Genomic DNA, 18,087 nt, shown 5'->3' on the forward strand with positions numbered 1-18,087 from the left:
GGGGGAGTTGAAGGGGGGGGGGATGCCGGCAGGCGGTGTGGGGGGGTGTGAAACAAAGAGCTGCCAATCACCCTGGAGGCATCCCCAGCTCCGGGAACCAGGGGCACTAGGGAAGTGTCCTGGAGGCCTCCTTGCCTCCTGACTCTCTAACGGTGCTCTCCCCCAGGTGCCTCCTTCTCTCCCGGCATCTCGCTGTTGGGGGCTGCTACCGAATGCTACTGTTTTCTGGAAGTCACAGTTGGGGAAGGCAGGAACCCTTGGCAGGGGCAGTGCCAGACAGTGGGCATTATTCCACAGCTGGCATGAGAGAATTCCAAGGGAGTGGCCGAAACTAACTTGCTATAGTGCCCAGGGGATGTCCACATGGCATGAAGTTTGCTGCTCTGACTAAGCAAGTGCTTTTTATTAGGGTTAGGGTCCCACGACTTGTGTTTGTTACTCCATTTTCCCTCATTCCTAGGAAAACTTGGAGTCTGGAAGCGTCCAGCGGGAACCAGAGGAAGAGTCTGAAACAGTGGTCAGTGAGGTTGGAGTGAAGGAAAGAGGAAAGGGACACCAAAGAGAGAAGTAGACCAGAGGACAGGCCAAGGGCCAGGGGCGACACTGGGAACACTGGGGGTACTGGCGAACAGGCTGTGACCCGGATGAAGCGGAGGGGCGCCTTGGTTCCCGTTACCGAGGCAACAGCTCGCGAGCCCCACCTCCCCTCCCCCACCCAGGCCCCAGCCGGGCCTAGCTCTGTCCGCCGCCACCGCCCCTGTTTTGTTTCCATGGCGACAGGAGGCGCAGGGCAGGCTCCAAACATAACGCGCTGTGGAAAACATGCAGCTCGGGGGACCCCCCCGCAGCCCCCGCTAGGGGCTGAGCCCTAAGGGGCCCCGGAGCAGCCTAGACCTCTTGCAGATTTGCGAAGGCCCCCAGAGCCCGCCCAGGAGCACAAAACCCCCTTCTCCGGGGCCCGCCGCGCCTTCGGGGGCTCGGGACTCCCCTCGGCCGAAGCGCCCTGATTCTGCAAGGCGCGCCGGGCTGAGAGCCCTTCCCCCCTTCGGGAGCCGCCTCTGGATCAGGCGGTGGCCGCCTTCCCCCGAAGCCCTGGGCTCCGCCCCACGCCGTCAGGCTGCCTCTCGGGCCGGGACAAGCCGCGCCTTCCGGAGGGCCTCCCCCGGCTCCCCACCGCCAGCGGCTGGATGGCCGGGGGGCGGATCCGCGCGGTGGAGGGTTGAAGCGCAGAGGGAGGTGCTTCCGGGACAGAGGGCGGGCAAGATGGCGGCGCCCATGGAGCTGTTCTGCTGGTCAGGGGGCTGGGGGCTGCCGTCAGTGGACCTGGACAGCTTGGCCGTGCTGGTGAGGGGTGGCGCCGGCGCCCTTTGCTACGCCCTGGTGGACTGGGGAGGGGTCCTGGACTAGCCGATCTTCCGAATTTTGTCAGGGCGCCTCAGCACAGGCTTAGTGGGGGAAAGTGAGGCAATCAACGGGCCTGGCCTGTGTGGGCTCAATGTCCTGTGCCATAGCAGCCTAGGGTTTGTTTAGCAATAGAAAGAGGCCTAGTCACGGGTTCAGGAGATGGGTTTTAGTCCTTGCACATCCATTTATTGGCTGTGTGACCTTGGGGCGATCCCTTCTCCCTGGGCGCTGTTTTCTTCATCCGGAGATTTACTAAGGCTGGACCATCTCAGGATTCTCCGGCTTGGCGTTGCTGCCTTTTCAGTTTCCCTTTCCTCCCTTTCACTTAACATTTCTACTGAGGTTATTGTTTATTGAACCAAAAGGCCCACAGCCAGGCTCTGTAGAAAGAGCTTTGGAGTCAGACTAGTTCACTCATTCACTCACTGTTTTATTTAACAAGCATGTATTAGGCCTCTTCCAAAGACCAAATGTTGGCATGCAAAGATGAATAGCACTTGATTGTTCCCCTGGAGTTGTCTACAGAAAGGTAGACATGTCAGCAAATAAATGTAATAAAATTTTTAGGTGTTATGGTATAAGTAGGAAAAGGCCATAGAGCCTGCCAAGGATGGGCATGGTTAGTGCTTCCAAATGAGGGGAGGCTAGGTGTTCACCAGGTAGATGGCAGGAAAAGATAGAAGGAAGGATTTTCTTGGCTGATTTGTAATCCTGGACGTGTCCATCACCTCTCTGAGCCCTGTGTTGCCCATTGTAAAATGGGAACAGTAATGTCTACCTCTTTTTTTGTGAGGCAATTACTAAGCATAGAACATAGCACAGATGGTATTAAGTAAATGTTATTTCTTTTCTTGATTCCCCTGTGGGGGCCATGTCCCTGGCCTCTGCCTTCTGCTTCCTTCCCTGCAGACTTACGCCAGATTTACTGGTGCCCCACTCAAAGTGCACAAGATCACCAACCCCTGGCGGAGCCCTTCAGGTACCCAGTGTCCCTGGGGGGTGAGGAAGGGAATGTACAAGGGGAAGAGCAGGAGACAGACAGGAATGTGGTGCAATTATGTATGGATAGGCAGCTAAGGGTCTGGTGGACACACTTCTTTCTCAATGTCAGGAACTCTGCCTGCCCTTCAGACCAGTCATGGAGAGGTCATCTCAGTACCACACAAGATCATCACCCACCTTCGAAAAGAGGTAGGTGGCTTGGGTAGGGGGGCTGCCAGTGAGAGAAGTTCAGTCAATTCAGGGCAACACACATTTATTGAGCACCAAGTATATGCCAGACTAGACGCAGGTGACCCAGAGTTTCAAGGACACAGACAATGTTGCTGTGAGGTAGTAAGTCAAAGGCTAGAGATTAAACTGAGGCACTGTGGGGGCATCCAGAGACACAGTGCCTTATGCCTTCTGGGTGAGGAAGGGAGAGATGAATGGGCTGATAACACATGGAAGGGAAAAGAGAGTAGGAGAGAACAGCTGGCTCAGATGAGGCCCTCAAAGATGGGACCAGAGGGAGATTTCTAAGGGCTGTTGCCCTTTTTTCAGGGACTGGGTTTGGCTGAACATGGGGCTCAGGGTAGACAAGGCTAAGAGCTAGGGTTAGGGTGGGGGGAATTGAAAGAGCTTTCCAAGAGGAATGGGGAGGCTTAGGCTATGCTTTTCACTCTGTCGTTGGCTGTGTGACCTTGCACAAGTTGCTTAACCTCTCAGAGCTGTAAACTCCTTACTTGCAAAAGTAGGGGGCTCAGCCAGAATGCTTTCCAAGGGCTCCTCTAGCTTGGTTCCAAAAGAGAACATGTTGTCAGAAGGGGGAACCCTCGTCTTCATTTCTACTTTCTCAAAGGTGGAGGAACTGGGGAATTAATGGAGGCTTGAGAGACATGGAGAGAGGGAATTCAGGTAAAAGCCAAAGTTCCTGGCTGGGACTGGGCCACTGTTTCCTTATATATGACCATAGCTTTTTCAGTTTCCAAAGAGCTTTCTCCTAACAGAGTCACATTGAGAGAGATTATTACTCCCATTCTGCAGGGGAGAAACAGGCTCAGAGAGATTTAAGGATTATTCTCGAAAGGTTATTTGGGGACAAAGTCTATTCAGGATATGGAGGAGGGTGCCGAGGAACAGACATTAGAGCCTAGGAAGGTGTGGCAGGCCGAGACCTGGGGGTATGGTTGGAATGTGTGTGTGGTGGTGGTGGCGCCTGGGCCGTGGAATGAAATAGAAGAAACAGCCAAGAGCTGGGCTTTGGGAAAGCAAGCCAGGGGGCCCTAGACATGGGTTCACTGGGTCCCAGGAGCATGAGGATGGCATCCCCTAGTTCCTGAGGCTTGACTGAGGCCCAACCTGCATCTGGGCTTCACTCTGTTAGTTTTCTGGTGTCTGGATCGGGGAAGTTACTGTTAGAAAGTTGCCGTCAGCAGGCATCCTGCCAGCTTTCCGTGGAAACTCTGGGAGCTGCTCCTGGTTTGCGGCTGGGCCTTCCTTCCTCCCCCCAGTGGGCGCGGGACCTTGACGGCCAGCAGGCTCCAAGGTCCAGGCTTCCCGCCAACAGCAACAGGCTACTGACTGGGCCCAGGCGAGGGGGCCTCAGCGAGAAAAGCTCCTTGCTCTACCTCTGCTACACTCAGAGGTCAGTGTGGGTGGTGGCAGACAGGAGGCCTCCATCCTTGGGGAAGTGTCCCTGGAGTCCCCCAGCATCCACCTCACAGTGAATGTTTCTTCCACAGAAGTACAATGCTGATTATGATCTGTCAGCCCGGCAAGGGGCAGACACCTTGGCCTTCATGTCTCTGCTAGAGGAGAAGCTGCTCCCGGTGCTGGTGAGTGTGCACAGACCTCCCAGCATGAACGGCCAGCAGGGGAGGGGGTGAGGCATACACACAGACACCCCATACACACACACAGGCTTGGAGCAGCGTGGGGGTCAGAAGCCCACCCCGAGTCAGGCAGGTGCACTGGCTCAGACTGCCTCTTCCTTCCTCCATACCTAATCCAGATACACACTTTTTGGGTAGACGCCAAGAACTATGTGGAAGTGACCCGGAAGTGGTATGCAGAGGCTATGCCCTTTCCCCTCAACTTCTTCCTCCCTGGCCGCATGCAGCGGCAGTACATGGAGCGGCTGCAGCTGCTGTGTGGGGAGCACAGGCCTGAGGATGAGGAAGAGCTGGAGAAGGAGGTACCTGGGACAGGGGGCTGTTGTATGAGAGGAGCCCCAAGGATGACAGCCAGGAATGGGAGTGCCTGGGAGAGGCGGCGGCGCTGTTCCCGCAGCCGCAAGCCTACCTTGTGTCTTCCCTGTAGCTGTACCAAGAGGCTCGGGAATGCCTGACCCTTCTCTCTCAGCGCCTGGGCTCTCAGAAATTCTTCTTTGGAGATGCGTGAGTCTGACTCCAGGGGAATCATAGGTGGCTTGGAAGAAGAGACAGGTTCAGATGTAGCCACAGGGGCTGGGGTGGGCTCAGGTTGTGGACACGAGGTCCTCAGGCTCAGGACAGACACTGGGTCTGATGACAGTGGGGCTACGTGTGGGGCCTGAGCCGCCTCAGTGGTACAGGAGGGTGGGAGGGCTGCCAGGTCCAGGAGGGGCCTGCAGGGCTGTGGGGCACTCAATGTGCCCTTTATGCAGCCCTGGGATAGAGTCCCATTCAAGGCCAGCCTGGCGCCACCTGGGGCGCCCTCCCCACACCACATCCAGAACTGTGTCCTCTCCTCCTCCGGTGGCCCACCGGCTGCCCAGAGCCCCACTCTCAGGGCCAACTCTTCCTCCCACTCCATCTCTCCCCCTTCTCCATCCCATCCTTCTCTCTGCTGCAGCCCCGCCTCCCTGGACGCCTTTGTCTTCAGCTACCTGGCCCTGCTGCAGCAGGCGAAGCTGCCCAGTGGGAAGCTGCAGGCACACCTGCGGGGGCTGCACAACCTCTGTGCCTACTGCACCCACATCCTCAGCCTCTACTTCCCCTGGGAGGGAGGTAACAGACAGATGGTGGAGGCTTGGTGCTAGCCCTGGGGAGAAATGGGCAGGGATCCAGGAGCCAGCCCCCGAGCCCACCTTCCCTTCTTGCCCCTCAGCTGAGGTGCCACCTCCATGCCAGACACCAGCGAGCCCGGAGAATGAGGAGGAACCATACCGGCGCCGGAACCAGATCCTATCTGTGTTGGCGGGGCTGGCAGCCATGGCGGGCTACGCCTTGCTCAGTGGCATTGTTTCCATCCAGCGGGCACCGCCTGCCCGAGCCCCAGGCACACGGGCCCTGGGCATGGCTGAGGAGGATGAAGAGGAATGATTTGTCCTCATGCTCCCAGGACTGATTTTTCTACTGTGATGCATTCCAGAGGCCCCGTGTTTCCCCGTCGTTGGGATGGCTGGAAATGGGGTGCCACCCCCAGAATAAACCTGCTCACACTGACTGGGATCAGACATTCTCTCCTTTAAGGGGCTGCCACTTTTCCTAGCTGGTGCTGGGGGGTCCATCTGGGTGCTTGAATCTACCCACTTGGCGCTTGGCTTCTTTTGCTGCCTGTGCCCTGATGCTGACATCTACATGAGCCCGGTCCTGCATCTCCAAGAAAGACAAACAGTTCCCAGTTTTGGGTCCAGCTTTCCTAGTCTCTTCCTTTCCTTAACCTCTCTCGCCGCCGCCCCCCCACCCACCCTCTGTTTGTACAGACAGTGAGCTCACTCTGGGCCCGGGCCCAGTTTCCACAGGCAACCAGCGCACAGCACACGCTCACACAAGCATGGGGGTGGGGGACCACTGGGGCTTCCCGATCCTTTCCCTAGGGGCCTCCAGCCCGCTGGCACCAACTAGAGGGGAGAGTGAGTCACCCAAACCACTGCCTCTGGGCTTACGTCATTTAAGCTCCCCCCAGCCCTGCCGTACGCTCTTTAGCCACAGACAGCATGTGAACTGACTCTGTCCCTTTAATGTCCATTCTGAGCCCAGGCTCCTGCTTGGGTATCTGCTCCATCACTGGCGACGCCACAGGTAGGTATGAATGGAATAGCCAGGTGAGATAGTCTCCAAGAAGCCCATGGCAGGATCCTTGATGGTGAGAGGCACATCCTTAGAGGAGCTGTTGGGGTTAGGGGGAGAAGAAGCTGAGTGTATAATCCCACCAAGCCCACTGTCTTGTCTTCAGCCCAGTTCCCAGGCCCTGCTGCTCTCACCGGTTTAGCACAACCACAACTGCAGAGCCGTCGGGATGCATCAGTGCCACTGCGTCCAAGTCGTTCTTCTTGCTCGCAACCAGCCCCACTCTCTGGGAGCCCTCAGGAATGAATTTGCTAAGTGGGAACAGGCAGTGTCAGGGACCCCGGCCTAGTCCCTCTGGCCTTGAGGGCATCTCCCATCAGTCCCCTCAGTCATCCTTCCTACTGTCCGCCCCCAGAACTCTTCCAAACTCTCCAGTCCTCGAGCCATGTGGCTGGGGATACCCTGCCATCCTGCCTCCCAACCCCAGCATCGGGCATTCAGGGGTTGTCTTTGTCTCTACTGCCAACTAGTCACTTCCTGCCTAGATGGTGCAAGAGGGGCGGGTGTGCCTCTCCCAAGGTTCCCACCTTAGAAACACCTTCCTGCTCCCTCAAGCAGGGTAATACAAGCCCAGTGCAGGAGACGCTAGGCTTGGTGTGGAGTGGGGTGCCCGCCCTCCACGCACCTGAAGTGGCCAAGGTGGTAAAACATGGGCTGTTTGTAAAATGTGTCCTTGGTGATGTCCACGATGATGGGGCTGTCAACGAAGTTACGCACCCAATTGGGTCCCCCTTCAGGGTTTAGGGCAAGGTTCCAGTCGGTCCAGCCAACCACGTGGTAGAGGAGGTTCTAGGGCAGGAACAGGGCAGAAACAAGCTCCACATTGCGCCCCCAGAGAACGTAGGAAAGGCTCACATGGAGGAGACAGGCAACAGTGCCTCAGGCCTGTGAGGGGGCTGTTTTACATCCTTAATTTCTAAGGAGGGAGGGATCGTGAGGATACAGGCATCGCAAGAGAAGCTGAGAGATCCAAGGCAGATGTCACTGCCCGAGACCTAAGCATTTGGAACGAGGGTGACGAGGTGTGCAGATCTGTGAAGGGAAGGCAACATAGGTAATCATGATATCCCAAAATTTGCCCCACGAAACACATCAGCTGAGGAAAAGTTGGAGAGGAGGGGCCTTCCATCAGTCTTTGGTGAGACTGGCAAGGGCTCTGAGGTGGTGTGCTGTGCAGAAAGGGAGGCCGAGGCGGCTCACCGTGATGATGCTGTGGCTGTACTGCATCCCTCGATCCCAGGAGCCCAGCCGCACACTCTGCTCCCAAAACTTGGAGCCTACACAGGCCTCAGAGGCAAAGAGCATGGTGTCGGGGAACAGGCGGTGTGTCTCCCCCAGGGTGGCTTTTGCTGGAGCCAGAAAGTCCAGGTACCAATGTACAGCAATTCCATGAATGTACTTAGCTGCCTCTGGGTCCGTTAGCACCTGTACAGGGGAGAGGAAGGAACACTGGGGAGCGAGAGCCATTGAACCTGGGCCCTGCACAAAGGGTTCTGGAAGAGGCACTAGGTCCTGAGAAGTGGACGGTGGGATGAACACAACGAGAGGAGGCTGCAGTGACAACCATGGAGATTCATGGGGCCCTGGAGACCCAGAGGGGGGTCACCACCACCTCCAGCACCCCAGGAGTACCACCTGGGCATCTGGCCCCAGTCGGGGTGTTCCAGGAATCAAGAGGTAGGGCAGGGATGACACTCTATTTGGGAGACAGTCATTTGGATGCTGGATTTGGGGGTCACTATGGCACCCATGGAGGCACTGGGCCTTACCACCTGGGCCCAGTGGGGCAGCAGCAAGCGTTGGTCATCCAGTATGAGCAGACGGACATCACGGTGCGTACTGTTGGCGAGGATGGGACCCAGGTCACGGGCGATGAAATCTCGCTGGTGTTCAGGGGTGAAGCCCAGGCACTGGAAGGGGTACCCGCTAAAGAGCCCTGCAGAAGGCTCGTTCTCAGCTGTCACTGCCCAGAACTGTAACTTGTGCTTGGCATAGGCATCCAAGAACCTGGCAGAGGAAAGAGTGTGAGTGATAAAAGGCCAAGAAAGGGGACCAAGACTGGGGAATAAGAGGCCCAATTGGGTGGGGAAAACTGAGGGGCCTTAGTCAGAAAGGCCTGGAAAGTAGAAGATGAGCTGAGGAGAGTCAGATCTGGAGGCAGAACCAGGTCAAGGGGTGGGACACGGACCAGAGTATCTAAGAGCGGAGGCTGGTCCAGACCCTGGCCCTGCTGTTCCCTTACTTGATGAAGTATCTGGCCCAGGTCTGGTGGTAGAGATCCCCCGGATGACCCTTGAGTGAGCCCTTCCCATTCACTTTCCCATTGGTCTTGAGCCAAGTGGGTGATGTCCAGGGACTGGCAAAGAGTGAAATATGGCGCTTGGCCAACTCCTGGGCTTGGTGAATCAGGGGTATCTAGAAATAAAGGTAGTGAGGAGAGAGACACTCAGAGTTGGAACATAAACAGACTGGCCCAACCAGTGCATGAGGCCTAGCCATCAGCCCCTGCCCTCCCTCCCACCCCCAGGACAGAACAGAGAGAGCAGGGGGCAGGTTCTGTGTTTCTCTGCAGACTGCTTTCGCCTGAGGCTTCTCAACCACCTGGCATCAATGCCACCAGAGCCTGAGGCAGCCAGAGTGCCCACCTTGAGTTTGACATCTTCCTCTGGGAGGCTGAAGTTGAGCAACTGGAAGTCATCAGGGGCATCGGCATAGGTGTAGACGCGGATGGAGAAGTCACAGCTGGCCATGGGGACCCGGATAATGTTGTATTCAATTCCTGCAGAAAAAAGAAGACCAAGATAAGTGCATCTAAGTCAACAGGAGGACGTGGGGCCTGGCCTACCACGTGCCAATCATAAATTATGTCTAAGTCAGGGCCAAAGAGAACATGGGCTCGGGTAAAGAACAGGCCTTTAGAGCCTGAGAGTCCCCAGGCACTCAGTAGGAGGTAGGAGGATAATCTTTTTTTTTCCCCACAGGGCATTGAGGGGACCTGGGGGTGGGGGAGGGTATAGCTCAAGTGGCAGATTGCATGCCCAGCATGCATGAGGTCCTGGATTCAATCCCCAGTACCTCCATTAAAAAAAAAACAATTACCACCCCCCCAAAAAAAAAAGGAAAAAAGAAAAAGCATGGCTGTGGCCAATAAAACTTAAAAAAAAAAAAAAAGAGGGGACCCAAATGTCAGGGGCGGGTGGGCAGCAGGATCAAAGGAAAGGTCAAAGTTGCACTGTGTTGTCTTGTCCCCTTTCTCACCTTCTTCCGAAAAGTATGATTTGAGCAGCAAATTCCGGGCTGGGAGTGACAGGGCAAGGATGTTGAGTGCAGCAGCGTCTGTCATGGCCCCTCCAAATCCTTTCACTTTCTGGAACTTCTGATCTGGCTGCAGGGTCAGCAGCAGCCCTGAGGACATCCGCAGGGAATAAAGGTTGTCAGTGCACAAGAGAGAAACTCCGTGGTGATCGTTGGCATGACTTAACTCCAGGGGTTTGGGGGTGAGGGGTGTAGTAGTTACCTGTGCCTGTGCGGTTGGCCTGAAAGTTCCCCAGACTCAGCTCCATTCGGCGCCCACTGCGTGTGCTCTCAAAGCGGCTGAAGGTGCCAGGGTCAGGCAAGGTCAGGGGGTCAAGAGAATCACAGTATGTGGCATTGCAAACACAGACCACTGAGCTGTAGCCAAAGCTTTTAGGGATGCAGGGGCGGGCACCTGGGAGGGAGGGAGCACAAGAGAGGCAAGGGCTGGAGGGTGAAGAGGGGGAGAAGGGACACACTAGTTGGAAGGAAAGACTGAACAGTGGTTTCAAAAATCCCTTTGCTGTACCCCTACTCTACAGGTGATCTCAGTCACTCAAAACGGTTTATTGAGCATCTACTGAAATCCACCACCAGTACTCCAGAGACTATCAAAGGACCATAAGGCAGAAGGGGGCCTCGGGGCTCCTTCCTTCCTCCTTGACTTACCTGAGGCCCACGATACTGCCTGAAATAGAAGCAATCCCATGAGGCAGACAGTGATGATGCCCACTCTGCCCTGGCACTTCGGACGCCCCTGAGAACAGAATGAGGAATGACTGGAAGGCAAGCCCCTCTCCACCTCTCATCTACTCTCCTGGGCAGGTCTGGGCTGCCTGTGGGCACCCAGCTGAGTCTCCCACCTTTAACAGAATGGGCCAAAACCCACAGACACAGAGGTCCAGCCCTCCCTCCAAGCCCTCTGCTAGTGACAGCTCTTTGCCCACCCCAACCAGCACCCCCTCCACCCCTCTTCCCACCCATTTCTCCTTTAACCCCTCTTTCCTTCCATCTGTCCCTTCATCAAAGAGCCAAGATGGCCTGGGTTCAAGGAGAGTCTGTCATTCATTGAATTCCAGAGCCTGGATGGCTAGGATTCCAGAAATAGCATGACAAGACCAACTGGGAGCCGCGGCCCACTCACCTCTCTGGAAGGACTTGAAAGCTCCATCACCAGATGGGAAGACTGCACGGTTCCAAACTTCGGAGGGATACAGGATCAACTAAATAAAAGCAGGTTTGGAGGCACCTGCGGTAGCTATACACACCAGATTAGCCCTACGCGTTAATTCCGGCATAATGGGGTGGAAGGATCATGTGATAACTATGGGCGAGTCACATGACACAGGAAGTGAGGCAACTGCAACCATACTTGTAAAGGGCGACTGGCTTCCCCCAGGCTATTGGTGATTATATACCCTATGAAATTCCGGAAGGCATGTATGGATGACAACTTTAGGAAGAATCGAGATGAAAGATCTGAATGGAGGGTTGGGCAGAGGCTCCTAAATCCCAGAGGATGGGAACCACAGCAGGCACAAAACTTTCTTGGGAAAAAATGTTAAAGCAATGCTAATAAAGGTGATATTGATAAAAGAAGTTCAGTGTGCCAAATACTGAGGACAAAATACTGAGAGATGATTAAGACAGTCTTTGCCCCAAAGAGGCTCATAAGGCAGGGAAGTCAGACACACAGACGGTTACAGATAAAGACAAAAATGGTAGCAGATGTGCACGGAGGGACCCTTTATGGTGGGATTATCCTGGAAGGCTTCTCGGAAGTGAAGGGGAAGGGAGAATTAATCAGCGAAGTGCAGGAAGGATGAGCCCTGGGCAGAAGGATGCTGCCTCTTGAGACCTCCCTTGTTTCATCATCAGATGCAGATGAGAAGGAACTGTTTTTCCTTTCTCACAGGACAAGGAGGTTATGTAAAGCAGTTGAGAGACTGTAAAGTGTTGTACAATGCTGTATCCTCAGCAGATGTGAGTGAGAAGGGGGTTCTGCATGGTGTTGCCTCATGGCCACATCACATATGATTTATCGGGAGTGACATACACAATTATGACCTGACTGACTCCAGCTCCCTGAGCCTATTTCTTCATCTGTAAAATGGATGCAATGCCACCATGTCACAAGGTCATTACTGAAATCAGTGAGGTAAGCACAGCGCCTGGTACATAGTAGACTCTCGAGAACTGCTTGTCTTTTTTTTTTTTTAATTGAAGTATATTTGATTTACAATGTTGTGCTAGTTTCTGGTGTACAGCATAGGGATTCAGTTATACATATATATATTCTTTTTCAAATTCTTTTTCATTATAGATTATTAAAAGATATTGAATATAGTTCCCGTGCTACACAGTAGGACCCTGTTGTTTATCTATTTTCTGTATAGTAGTTTGTATCTGCTAATCCCAAACTCCTAATTTATGCTCTGCACCCCCAGTCTTCCCCCTTTGGTAATCGTAAGTTTGCTTCCTATGTCTGTGAGTCTGTTTCTGTTTTGTAAATACATTCATATTTTTAGATTCCACATATAAGTGATATCATATGATATTTGTCTTTGTCTGACTTACTTCTCTAAGTATGATAATCTCTAGGTCCATCCATGTTGCTGCAAATGGCATTATTTCATTCTTTTTTATGGCTGGTAGTTCCATTGTATATATACACCATATCTTTATCTACATCATCTGTTGATGGACATTAAGGTTGTTTCCAGGTCTTGGCTATTGTAAATAGTGCTACTATGAACACTGGGGTGCATGTATCTTTCCAAATTAGACTTTTCTCTGGATATATGCCCAGGCTTGGGGTTGCTGGATCATATGGTAAGTCTATTTTTAGTGTCTTAAGGAATCTCCATGCTGTTTTCCATAATGGCTGCACCAAATTACATTCCCACCAACAGTGATGGAGGGTTCCCTTTTCCCCACACCCTCTCCAGTACTTACTGTTTGTAGATTTTTTAATGATGGACATTCTGACTGGGGTGAGGTGATCCTCACTGTAGTTTTGATTTGCATTTCTCTAATAATTAGCAATATTTTATAGTATTTTTTCATGTGCCTATTGGCTATCTGGATGTCTTTTTTGGAGAAATGCCTTTGTAGGTCTTCTGCCCATTTTTTGATTGGGCTGTTTTTTTTTTTTATTATTGAGTTGTATGAGCTGTTTGTATACTCTGGAAGTTAAGCCCATGTCAGTCGCATAATTTGCAAATACTTTCTCCCAGTCCATAGGTTGTCTTTTCCTTTCGTTTATGTTACGTTGCTGTGCAAAAGCCTGTAAGTTTAATTAGGTCCTATTTGTTTATTTTTGTTTTTATTTCTAAGGCCTTGGGAGACTGACCAGGAGAACATTGCTACAATTTATGCCTGAGAATGTTTTGTCTATGTTCTCTTCTAGTTTTACAGTGTCCTGTCTTATGTTTAAGCCTTTAAACCACTTTGAGTTTATTTTTGTGTATGGTGTGAGGGAGTGTTCTATCTTCACTGATTTACATGCAGCTGTCCAGCTTTCCCAACACTACTTCCCCAAGAGATTGTGTTTTCCCCATTGTATATTCTTGCCTCCTTTGTCAAAGAGTAATAGACTGTAGGTGTGTGGGTTTATTTCTTGGCCCTCTGTTCTGTCTCGTTGATCCACATGTCTGTTTGTGCCAATACCATGCTATTTTGATTACCATAGCTTTGTAAAATTGTCTGAAGTCTGGGAGGGTTATGCCTCTAGCTTCATTCTTTTTCTTCTGTATTGCTTTGGCAATTCTGGGTCTTTTGTGATTCCATATAAATTGTAGGATTATTTGTTCTCGTGCTGTAAAAAATGTCCTGGGTAATTTGATAGGGGTCATATTAAATCTGTAGATTGCTTTGGGTAATAACCATTTTAACAGTATTAATTTTTCCAATCCAAGAGCATGGGATATCTTTCCATTTCTTTAAGTTATTTTTAATTTCCTTTATTAATGTTTGAAGTTCTTAGCATATAAGTCTTTCATCTCCTTGGTCAAGTTTATTCTAAGTATTTTATTTTTTTGATGTGATTTTTTTTTAATTTTTAATTTTTTAAAAACAATTGGGGGGAAGGTAATTAGGTTTGTTTATTTATTTATTTAAATGGAGGTACTGGGGATTGAACCCAGGACCTTGTGCATGCTAGGCATGCACTCTACCACTGAGCTATACCGTCTCTCCTTGATGCAATTTTAAAAGGGATTTTTTTTTTTTTGCTTTCCTTTTCTGATATTTCATTGTTAGTGTAAAGAAATGCAAGAGATTTCTGTATGTTAATCTTATATCCTGCTACCTTGTTGAATTCATTTATCAGCTCTAATAGTTTTTGTGTGGAGTCTTTAGGGTTCTCTCTATATAGTATCATGTCATCTGCATACAGTCACAATTTTACCTTTTCTCTTCCAGTTTGGACCCACGACAAGGTTGGGCTGTGTTTGTTTATGGCGGGGAGGTTGGAGTACGAAGGAATGTCTTACTCATGCTAAGTAGAAGGCCTGACACAGAGTGGGTAGGTGCCAAATTGAATCGAATTGAACCATCATCATGAAGTCAGAATCTGCCCCATCCAGACTTCCTGTTTTTCCAGGAAATGTTGCTCAGGGCTTGGTCTCAGGAGGAGGGCAGGTGATATCCAGTACCTTACTTCCCTCTAGTTCATTCATTCCACAAATATTTATTAAGTACATACTACATTTGCCCCAACCTGCTCTGTTGGCTTTAGAGCCCCACTCCCCTCCTGTTTCCATCTGCAGGCACGGAGTTCGTGAGCCTCCTGCTTCTTCTCTCACGATGTGATTTGCCATCTAGGCTTTTATATTTTATTTTCTAAATAAAGTAGATTATAATAAGGGCTAATATTTTCAGTACTTAATCTATGCTACTTTGTGTTCATTGTCTCATTTCATTCTCACAAGGAAGATACTAATATCTTTCCCATTTTACAGATGAGGAAACTAAGACTCTAAAAGGTCATTAAATTGTCCAAAGTCTCTTGTCTACTCAGTGGTGGAACCTGGATTGTATCCAGAATCCTATGACACACATCACACATTTGATGAGAGCCTCTGGTGTGCCAAATGCTATGCTAGCGGCTGGTTATTTTCAAAAGCTTCTAAGTTGGTCTTAGTATTCGCTTTGTATTGTTTTAAAATCATCCTTTTGTGGGGGGGCAGGCAATTAGATTTTTTAAAATTTGTTTTTCTAATAGAGGTACTGGGGATCAAACCTAGGACCTCGCGCATGCTAAGCATGCACTCTACCACTGAGCTATACCCTCCCCCATCCTGTGTTTTTTATGCAGTGTTCTACCTGCCCAAAATGAAGTCTAAATTGGCTTCTAAAGTGCTGGCTACATGGCAACATTTCTGGATCTGTGTTCTTCAAAGGCATTGGGTGGGGTATACCATGTCAATAATGTAAAATAATCCAGGACTCCCAGGCCATATTGATTGATTTTCAGTTGGGGAAGGGCAGGCCGGCCTCTGTTCCTGAGCTTCACTCTCCCCATCCTGGGAGATCTCAGCCCAACAGCCCAAGCACCCCCTTTCATAAAAAGTGTTTCCTAACATAGTCTTTATTATCCTGAAATGGACATATAGATAATATGACTTACTTACATACAAAATTTAAAAGAATCAATATAGTTGCCTTAATTAGAATACAAAGAAAATTATTTTTATGGTAAAATATGTTTTCAATAAGTAAATGCTTAGGCATCATTACTGTTGCTGAAAAATCAGCCTCTATACCCCCATAGCTGAATTGAGAGTTGGAGGCAGAGCTGTGGGAGGATTAAAAAAGAACAGCTTTATTGCTTTGCCAGGCAAAGGAAGTCACAGCAGGCTAATGCCTTAAAGACTGTGAACCTGCCTCGGGGTAAAGGTCTTGGGATTTTATACAAAAATGGGAACAGGAGAGTGATAACAATCAGGGAATTTAGGAGGGCTTGCCCATTTTCCTGAGGTTCAGTCTATGACCTTTCAAGACCTCTAGGGTAAAAGAATAAGTTATAAGAAAAGAATGCCCAGGGAGGGGAGCGTGTTAGTCACAAGATCAGTTTAGCTAGAAGTACAGACCTGAACAATGCAGCAGCCATCTTGTTAGTTTTCTACTCTTTCATTACCTACAAGACAGAATGTGGTCAGATCTGTACTAAGCTAAATGTTATAAATTAGGATTTAACAGAAGCAAAAATAGCCCATGAATTAGTAAATAATTTCAACATGTAATTTTCACCCTATGTCATTTTCACAATATGTAATTAGCATCGTGCTGCAAAGCCATAAAATATATGATAAATCAAAGTGCATAAAAGCCAATCTTTATGAATAAGATTCAGTGCATTCCACACGTCTCCACAAATTTACTATTTGATTCTCAGCCTTGGCAATTCAGTAAGGAAAAGTACAGTCTTTTCAATAAATGATGCTGAGACAACTGGATATTACATGCAAAAAGATAAACTTAGACCCTTATCTTTCTCCAGAATAAAAAATTAGCACAAGATGGATCATAAACTTAAATGTAAGAGCTGAAACTAAAATTCTCAGAAGAAGGCACAGGAGAATTCGCCAGTGGTTTCTTTTTCTTTCTTTCTTTTTTAATGTAATTTTTTTGTTTTTTGTTTTGAGGGGGAGGTAATTAGTTTTATTTATTTATTTTATATTTGGAGGAAGTACTGGGGATTGAGCCCAGGACTGCATGCATGCTAAGCATGTGCTCTACCACTTGAGCTCTATCTTTCCCTTTCTTTTTCTTTTGTTTTAAGCAACAGTAAATATTTATTATCTCACATTGTTTCTGAGGGAAAAGAATTCAGGAGTGGCTTATCTGGATGGTTCAGATTTGAGGTTTCTCCAAAGGCTGTAGCCAAGATCTTGGTCAGGGCTGCTGTTATCTATAGCAGGCTTGTCTGGGCCGAGGTTCTGCTTCCAAGTAAAGCCACTAACATAGGTGGTGAACTGGGGCTGGCTGTTGACAGAAGGCCTCAGTTCCCTACCATGTGGAATTATTCAGAGGGCTGCTTGAAGGTCCTCACAGCATGGTGGTTGGATTCTTCTACAGTGAGTGATCTAAGATAAATAAGGCAGAAGCCACAATGTCCTAGCCTCAGGAGTCACAGATCATCATTTTTACATACTCCGTTGTTTGGTTACATAGGGCTTCCCTATACAGTTGGCGTTGGCGGGGGGCTAAACAGAGTTGTGAACACCAGGAGGTGGGGATCATTTTGGGGTCATCCAGGAGGCAGTCTACCATAGTCTGCCCTCTGGCCTCAATAAGTCATGTCCTTCCCACATGTAAATACTCTTACTTCCTCCCAAGGTCCCCCAAAGTATCCTTACTATAGCTTAAGTCCAGAATCTCATTAGACAAAGGTTTCTTATTTATGATTCCAAAACACCAATGACAGAAGAAAAAAAAAGATAAATTGGACTTCATCCAGATGAAAAATGTTTCTGTTTCAAAGGATGCCATCAAGAAAGTGAAAAGACAACCCACAGAATGGGATAAAATATTTAAAAATTATATCTCTGATAAGGGCCAAGTATCCAAAATATATAAAGAACTCTTACAACTTAATAATAAAAAGATAACCCAATTAAAAAATGAGCAAGAGTGGAAGGTATAGCTCAAGTGGCTGAGCACATGCTTAGCATGCACGAGGTCCTGGGTTCAATCCCCAGGACCTCCTCTGAAAACAAAACAAAACAAAAAACCTAATTACCTCTCCCCCCCAAAAATGGGCAAAAGATTTAAATAGATATTTCTCTAAAGATAGTATACAAATGGCCAACAAACACATGAAAAGATGCTTGACAAGTTTAGTCATTTAGGAAATGCAAACTAAAACTACTATGAGACATCACCTCATAGGCACTAGGACAGCTATAATCAAAAAGACAGGCAATAAGAAGTGTTGGCAAGGATGTGGAGAAATTGGAATGTTCATATGTTACTGGTGGGTATGTAAAATGGTGCAGCTGAGACAGGAGGGAAGCAGGCAGGGCACAGCTATTCAAGGAATGACAGCAATTAACATCAAAATGGTGGAAGATTCAACTCCCAGTAGGCACTGAGGATTAAGATAGCTGGAGGTTTGACTTCTAGGAGATCTTGGGCTTCATTATTCGTTCATTGCAACATATTAGCATAATAAATAGCATGCCTACAGGTGCCATGACAGTCCCAATGCTAACTACAAAAGGTCAAAGAGTGGGCAGTGGCCCAATTCCTGGAAATCTCAGCCCCTTCCCCAGGGTAGTTGGAATAGTCTTTCCACTTGTAGGCATGTGAAGCTACTGAGCCCATAAAAACTGGCAACACTGCGCCTGTGGCT

General features: G+C 49.5%; 2 protein-coding genes across 3 annotated transcripts; one reads left to right on the top strand and one right to left on the bottom strand.

Annotated features, from left to right (window-relative positions):
* The first annotated feature begins 822 nt into the window (after positions 1-822).
* Positions 823-5,810, top strand: MTX1 (metaxin 1). Its single transcript, XM_010953947.3, is given in 8 exon segments — positions 823-1,344; positions 2,314-2,383; positions 2,516-2,595; positions 4,128-4,220; positions 4,397-4,579; positions 4,705-4,781; positions 5,218-5,372; positions 5,473-5,810. Coding segments are annotated over 8 exon segments (1,395 nt in total). The 3' UTR covers positions 5,688-5,810.
* A 497-nt stretch (positions 5,811-6,307) lies between these two features.
* On the bottom strand, positions 6,308-11,062 carry GBA1 (glucosylceramidase beta 1). Of its 2 annotated transcripts, XM_074349529.1 has the most exons (11): positions 10,876-11,062; positions 10,401-10,488; positions 9,955-10,146; positions 9,696-9,842; positions 9,083-9,216; positions 8,680-8,852; positions 8,207-8,444; positions 7,638-7,862; positions 7,063-7,226; positions 6,572-6,688; positions 6,308-6,477 (listed from the first exon to the last, which is right to left on the bottom strand). In XM_074349529.1, the coding sequence occupies exons 1-11, from the start codon at positions 10,900-10,902 to the stop codon at positions 6,372-6,374; spliced, it is 1,611 nt and encodes a 536-aa protein (XP_074205630.1). In that variant the 5' UTR covers positions 10,903-11,062; the 3' UTR covers positions 6,308-6,371. The 2 variants fall into 2 exon arrangements, with proteins under 2 accessions (XP_074205630.1, XP_074205631.1); XM_074349530.1 differs by lacking the exon at positions 10,876-11,062 and having other exon boundaries at positions 9,955-10,031.
* Positions 11,063-18,087: the final 7,025 nt, after the last annotated feature.

This window comes from Camelus bactrianus, chromosome 21 (genome assembly GCF_048773025.1).
Source record: "Camelus bactrianus isolate YW-2024 breed Bactrian camel chromosome 21, ASM4877302v1, whole genome shotgun sequence".
Classification (NCBI taxonomy): domain Eukaryota; kingdom Metazoa; phylum Chordata; class Mammalia; order Artiodactyla; family Camelidae; genus Camelus; species Camelus bactrianus.